At 39.1% G+C, this 7,866-nt stretch overlaps 1 protein-coding gene across 1 annotated transcript; it reads left to right on the plus strand.

Annotated features, from left to right (window-relative positions):
• Positions 1-282: 282 nt before the first annotated feature.
• fabp4a (fatty acid binding protein 4a) lies at positions 283-1,927 on the plus strand. Its single transcript, XM_064348174.1, has 4 exons — positions 283-440; positions 744-919; positions 1,024-1,125; positions 1,688-1,927. The coding sequence occupies exons 1-4, from the start codon at positions 368-370 to the stop codon at positions 1,739-1,741; spliced, it is 405 nt and encodes a 134-aa protein (XP_064204244.1). The 5' UTR covers positions 283-367; the 3' UTR covers positions 1,742-1,927.
• Positions 1,928-7,866: the final 5,939 nt, after the last annotated feature.

Here is a 7,866-nt window from a genome sequence, read left to right on the forward strand (position 1 = left end):
TTTCTTCCTTGATTGTTAATGTTTCCGAAGTGTTCTGTCACGCCCACATATTTCCAGGGGACAAACATTTCCCGTGTTTGTCTGCTACTACATTTTGAAACGCTTAACCTCTGACTTAGTACATGTAATTTGGCAATGCTCTGCGCATCTTGTGTTCGGTTGCGTATCAAACCTTTCTCCCAGTTTCTCTTTAAACCGCTCTCCTATGAAATCACTTGATGTGACGTTCAATGCGTTCATTGGTGTGCTGAAACGAACACGTGTACGGGAATGCCTTTAAATACCATCAAATGAATCTACCCACTTATAGTTGAAGTGGAATTTACGCATCTGTGAATTATCTAAGAAGTGAAATTAAAGCATAAAAATGGTTGACAAATTCATAGGGACATGGCGAATGCAGGCCAGCGAGAACTTCGATGAATACATGAAGGCTTTGGGTAAGATGCGTTTTAGGATTTTTATTTAATGTCCTCATTAAACAATAAAATACATGCGTTTGCAAGTTTTAATCCAAAAGTTATTTTATGAAATTATTAATCATGAAATGATTATAAGAAAACAATTTAAATTGAATTTCGAAAGCCAGTTCAAACGTAGTTTATGCACTGGTTATTGTACTTCACCCCTTCTGTATTATCGCATATTGCAGTTTGTCCTTGTGTTCATGGAGTACAGACACTGGCCGTTTTAGGTCTTCCCAAGCTACGCTGGGCGCTAACTGTTTATTGTACATTTTGCAGGTGTAGGTTTTGCCACTCGTCAGGTGGGGAATATGGCCAAACCAAGCCTGACGTTCAGTGTAGAGGATCAAGGAGTAATTTGTATGAAGTCTCAGAGCACATTCAAAACCACTGAGTTCAAATTCAAACTGAATGAAGAATGCGATGAGATTACCGCTGACGACAGAAAAACCAAGGTGGGTGTTATTCTAGACTGCTGTCCTCGTGCTTTGAGGGAATAGACTACTGCAAGCACGCTGACACCGAAATAACGGGATCTGTTTCCTCTTTTTATTTGTAGACCGTAGTAACCATTGAAAACGGCAAACTTGTGCAGAAACAGTCCTGGGATGGAAAAGAAACGACGCTAGAGAGAGAAGTTGTTGATGGAAAATTGATAGCGGTAAGAGCATGTTCCCTTTGTCTGGTCGGGAGAAATGAGATGAAATGTAAAATGCAATATGGAAATGAAATGTAGGTTGTACGATGCAGCGTCCACTGAATACATTTTATTTGGAAGACCACCAAGAGATTGTGACTGAGCCCATCTATCCTGTTTAAAACTACATTTTGCCTAAACATGGACACATTGATGTAAAAAAATTGCCAGAAATGCATGTTCCTAACTTCCACAATTCTTTAGCAGTTGAAAACAAAAATAACTGGATAAACTGGAAAAAGTTTCATTGTTGTGTGCATGGGTTTGTTCAGTTTTTTTCTATGTGACAGATGGCATGCTTATAATAAATTTTAAGTAGCCTACAAAGTCTTCAATAAGCTTGTGTGTGAGAAATGTTCATTTGGGCTGCTTTAGTGGCATTGCTCTGGATTGAATTTCGTTTTGTATTTTCGCAACATTTTATTTTGTGTGGATATTTTGAGTGTTCAAGCTTTCTTGCCAAATTCGGCATTTGACAGTAGGATACAAGTGCAGCCTTTTAACCTCTTATGCCTTTCCCTTACAGAAATGTACGATGGGCAAAGTTGTGGCGACGAGAACGTACGTCAAGGAGGCTTGATGCAGTTTGACCCTTGTGACGGCTGGATTTGAAGACGCCCAGCTCAGTTCAATGAGCAAAAGACTAAAAATGGCTGCTTGTGTCTCACTTATTTTGTAACACCAAAGCAAACCTGTGCCCTGTATTTTGAGATGATTCCTTCAGTATTAACATCTTGTGGTGCTTTAATAAAAATTTAAAACCATTCTTTTTTGTGATCTAAAAAAATCTTTCTTGAAAGAGAAGAAATAGCTGTATTTAATTCCAACCAAAATGACAGGATAAATGCACACATTGAGTTGCTTGTCCTATCGCACTTAAAAATGTTTAAAACTCTTTGGTAGCCATTTTGTGGCTGAAAAGCAGAAGGATAAAGCCAGAACATGAATAACTGCTTTGTCTTTGTTATGAGTGATTAATGAATGAATGTATCTCTGATCATATCCAACAAAGTGTTATAGAGCAGAAAACCTAATTTCAGGAGTGAACGTATCTTTTCCTGCTTTGGCGGCAGACATTTGGAAACAATCTGTTAGCTTCATCAGTATAATGTCACATAATAACTCTTCATACTGTGTATTTGGGTCGGCACACTTTAAACTGATATAGCCGGTCTGGTGAAGTATGGACACAAGTGGATGATTCAATCTAAGCTCTATGATGGTCTGTCTATTCCAAATGGTAGCATGTTTTCTGTGTTAGCCAGTCTTCAGAGCAACAAATTTCACCAAGTACTGTTTTGATTTTTTGGGCAATATTTTCCATTCACCCCAGTGACCCCTTAATGCAAAATACACAAATATGTCTTTGAATCTCTTGTTCCGACCAGAGCTTAGATTGAATGCAGGTTTGCATAGCTGCTGCCTGTTGATACAAAGTGAAATGTGCACCCCTTCTCATTTGCCTGCGTATGTTGGGAGTCTTTGAGCGCATGCTGTTGCTGCTGGCAACGTGCCAAGACATACAGCTCCCTACTGAGTAACCTCAAATGTTTTTATGTTCTTATACAAGATAACATTAAGGTACATTCTGGTACATATACAGTGCATTCAAGAGTGATACTGTATATGTCTGAGAAATTAAATATTACCAAAATGTATAGTGTTAAAGATTTGTAATACAGTAATATGCAAATTACAAAACATTTTGTTACACAACCTTTGTAGGGCTTAACTTTAAAATATTTAAACAGGAGGTATTGTCCTAGGTCAAAAGTAAATTTAGGATATTTTTAAGTGCTTGTGTTTGTGTTTAGAACACAGCAAACAGGCTGGATAGTATGTGGATAGTAAGTGTGTGGAAGTTGAAACATAGATTTGGACCATAAAGACCATAAAGTGTTATTGAGGTTAATGCAGAACTGAATTTGGAGGTTCAAGAATAACCAAACCATTTGTCCATTGTTGCATTTTTGCACAATGTAGTTGTGTGTTTGTTCATAGTTCATGGTTATTATTTTTTATGCCCAAACATTGTGAAAATGTGAAAATATTGAATATTCCAAAACTATTGTGTATGTGTATGAAAAGTATGAAAGTCGCATATGCATTTTTGACCCATACAATATGGCAAATCGTTTTACAAAGGCAAAACTTAGTACCTCCATGCATCACATGATTTTGCCAAACATTCTTGAACATGTGAGTCACTGGAGCCTCTTGATCATTATTTTGAACTCAAGACAAATCCAGCTCCTTGGCCACGAATATGTTATCAATTCAATATTGCGTTTAACTTTTTTATTAGCTAGGCAGTGACTCTAAATCTTAAATACCCAATTTGCTTTTGTAGTGCTCTAGATTCTCTGGAATCTGCATCTTTGAGAACTTGCTTACCCTCACAGAATGGCAAACCGTTTTCTACCGCAAAACTGAAAAGTGAAAGAAGCTGATGTAAGCCAATCAAAATGTTACAAAATTCATTGACAAATTAGTCACAAATTCTACAGGGCAGGAAGAGATCACTCTGTCAGTTTTTTTTAAGTGGTTATTGTATAACATTTTCTTTATGTTAATTTAAGACATTTTTCGTGATCTTAACACAAGCTGAACAGCATATTATGAAATAGCTTCCTTTGCTTGAAACTATCAATTGAGCAAAAACAGTTTCAGATAAAAATTGATATTGATATTTGATAGATAATTTTCCTGGAAGGTAAAGTAAAGGATTGTAAACAGACTCTCAGATCTTTCTTTGCAGCCATTAAAAAATTCCTCATAGGAATGATTAAATTTGTCTGCAATAGTAAGTGACTTTCAATGGCAAGGCATTTGTGTTATAGATTCTTTACTCTACATACTATAACTTACGTGGTTGTCAGACACAACAACATTTAAAGATGGGGCATGAGCGTTAAACTATACCACAGCTGGGGGAAGGTAAGAGTTCACTATGTATACAGGGGATCGGTGCTTTAATAGTTTTTTAAAGGACACAATGTCAAAGTTCAGCAAGGAAATATATTCCCTTCCTTCTACAGTAAAACATTTCCCTTGTGCTTTGTGGCTTCATCATGAATTACCGCCTTTGGCTCCCAGCAGAAAAGATTCCAGTACTGCACTGAGGGAGGGGGGGGAGGAAGGAAAACTATGGGTTGACACTGATTATGGTTGATGGCATAAGCAGCCAAAAACAGGTAGTATTGTGGGTAATGTTTCCCATTTGCCACAATCACAGCACAATGAATTTGGTCACAGCCTGGGCTGTACAAAGTTGACAAAGGGAAAGATTCCAAGTGGTAATAGAAGTCAGTCCTCAGTCTTCACTCCACAGCTATTGAAAACCAAAGTATGAAGGCATTAAAACACTATGAATCTTCATGGTCTGTCATCATTTGTGGCCTACATTTCAGCAGCTATAGTTAAGACCCCATATCGAGAACATCACTTAAATGCACCACAGAAGGCCAGATGCAGAACGGACAAGTATTTCATTTTTTGAATGTATGTAGCATCATTTGAGAATCGTAAATGATTCCATTATTTCGTGAATCCGTTCAAAGCTGCACGTAACACGATATCACTCAAACATGCATGCGAACCGTATTTCCAGTGTCCCTGCCAGGGATTTGTCATCTGTGTGAGAGGGGAAAATAAGGAGCTTCCCTGTTCTGACAAGGAGCAGATATGATCTTACTTAAATAGCACAGGGTTCAACACCCACAATCCTTTGCAACTGTACAATGGCCAAGAGTAATTATTCTGTGGGGAAATGAGTTTGCTTCTACTCCTATATGAACCTGAAGACAATGTGTGAAGGAGACGTGAGGCACGTTAATGTGAAGATTAAAACAAATAACAGTTTATTTTTATTCACAGTCACATTCCATGGGAAACATAAATTGATTAATCTGTTGAGTCCTGTGCTCGAACCAGCCACAGTATACTCATGTGCATATTATACTTAATATTCTTTTCGTTGAACAGTTCTCCCCAAGCCCTTCAAGAATTTAGTCAAACACACAAATTTAATGGCCTACTTATAGCCAGAATTTTCTGTATGTCATTACATCGCATGCACATCATATTTTATACAATTTCACACCAATGGGACATAGAGAAATATGCAGCTTGTGGACTAGAGTTGTATCTTATTGACTTTGTTTTGCCAGGACATGTATCTTTAGAGGAATGAGCTCACATCCCCTGTGAAACATCTGGAAATCACCACTTCAGTGTAACACTCACACCCATCCGTCCTCCCCGGCCTGTTTTCTTCCACAGCACGGTGGAACATCCTTGCCTGGTTGTGTCTATCCAGGGTCCAAGGTCAGGGTTACAACCATGCGCATGATATTTTGATTCCTCTGAAGTCTGCCTTTCATGCAATGACATTTTTCTTTTTCCTTTACACGTAACAAAATGAGCCTTTACTGCAAACCCCACTCAACAATTAAAATTCAGAATTTGGTGGCGGTTGTATATTTGATTCACAGTCAGTTTGTACTTGTTTGGTTGCCGGATTGTAATTTCCTGAAAATTACAATACAAACAATTGTTGACTGCTTTTTTTGTTTCTATTTTAAGAGGGAAACTTCCAACTTCTGTCTAATTCATTAAGTATTTCTTTACTTATTGTTCAACCCCACTCCTCCCCCCACGTCCCTAAGTAATGTACACACCATATGTTTTCATCAGCCATATATTTAAACAGCTTGGATTTTACTGAAGAAGTCAGTGTAGGTAGTTTTTGCACACAGGTACAACATTAGTGCCCAATTTGAGATTTGAACCTAACCACTACATTTCCATAACAACCTACGCATACCTTTTTAAAGAGACCATAAAATTGTCATAACAAATGATATTTCATGGTAAAAATGTCTTTTTAAATCAGTCGATCAGACCAACAACCAATCAAGCAATCAATCAGGGATTCACAAGTGATAGCATAATTTCGGTGAGATTTCTGTGTGGCGTCTCGGAAATACAATTAGTAAACAACAACTTAAGAATGGCAAAATCACTGGAGTGGATTGTGTGTGACAGCAAGGTGGGGACCACCGTTCCAGCTGATTTTTGATTCTGAACAGATTCTGTACAGTTTGCTGGATATTAAAAAGCAATGAGTTATCATTCAGTGACCAGAGGATTACCGGTGTGCATTACAAAATGAAGATGACTGAGGAGTTTTAAAGATTGCGAGGGACATTCCCGGTGAGCCCTTGAAACAGAACAGAACCGGCCTCCATCTTGTTGCCGCCTGGAAAGGGAGTGTTGGGTGCTGACCGCCCAGAGTGCTGCTGTGGGGGTGGGGGTTTTGTCTGCCTCCGGCATGCCGGAGATAAAGCTAGGCTGAGAACCTGTGGAATCCGGGTGGTCAGTAGACTGGAGGGGCAGACAGTTTTGGGGAAGAGCTCTATGTTTATGTTTGGGCTTCCAGCAAGCCGCTCTGGCCTTCACAAGCAGGTGGAGAATTCACAGACACCCTGGCTGCATCACCCACCCAGGGCACCTGCTGGGCCCTGTCCTCTGTCCTCATCAAGTGCAGTGTTCCTGCAAGCTCCCAACAAACAATGAGAAGATATCCAAAAATACAGAAGGAAGCACGTTATAATCATCAATATGACAGCAGCATCCATAGCAGTGAACAATATTATATAATAATAATATACCATATATAGCATATTCAACTGCATAATCCATTATAGTACTTTAGTATGTCTATTGACCTTAGTGCACTGTTGGCAGACTAACGCACTCATGCAGTAAAGCTGTCTCCAGCATGAACCCACTCACTCACAATGTATGGAAGGGAGTACAATCTGTGACAAGCTGTATTGGTGGGAATATTATGTACTTTCAGAGTGCATGTTCTTTCCCCCACCCTGTCTGGGCTCCTAGATCTGCTCACCCCAGATATACAAACTAGTACACCACTGCAAATCTCCTGTGCATAATAACTCTGTTCTGATGTGTCCACATGTAGAAGATCTAGATTGTCCATTTGAGAGCTGTTTATTGCAAAACAGGAAATAGCAAACCTGGATAATATGAATCACAAAATGTTTCAAACATGACATGTTGGCCGCATAGTGTTGAACGAAGTCAAGGTCGTACATTCCATCTTTAAGGCAATGTTCTCTCTCACTTTTCATTGGCATGGTAACAGTTTCCCCTTCAGGAACTTCTGCTTTTATAAATGAATGCGCTTAGAAACAATGGGTACACAAGCACACCCAGGCATGTGTGGTGTCCTTCCACAGAATGTTCTGGAAGATAACCGACGTGCTCTGCTTGTGAGAGCCCAGAGGAAAAAGGAAGTCATCTGTCTTGAGCTGACATTTCTGCGAGCAGCACGTAAAGCCAACTTTTACCCTTTCCCTACATTTGGGTAAAATTCAAAGTAAAGTCAAACACTGACTGGAGAATGACAGCTGTCAAATAGTCTTTGAGAGTGTACGTTGGTTTTAGATTATCTGACTTGTGACATAATACTATACATACTTACTTTTAAGAAAGCATCTCATCACTGCAATGACCTCTGTCGGAAGGTGAAAGTTTTCACTCTACGTTCCACCAGCTGGCCCTGCGATGGATTGGTGAACTGTCCAGGGTGTATTGGCTAAAAAAAGAAGAAAAAAAGAGAAAAAATGCAAAATAACCCAAGTTTGGGGCTTGTGTGGACGCATGAAGTTTCTTGTGAAT

Source organism: Anguilla rostrata, chromosome 8 (assembly GCF_018555375.3).
Source record: "Anguilla rostrata isolate EN2019 chromosome 8, ASM1855537v3, whole genome shotgun sequence".
Lineage (NCBI taxonomy): Eukaryota > Metazoa > Chordata > Actinopteri > Anguilliformes > Anguillidae > Anguilla > Anguilla rostrata.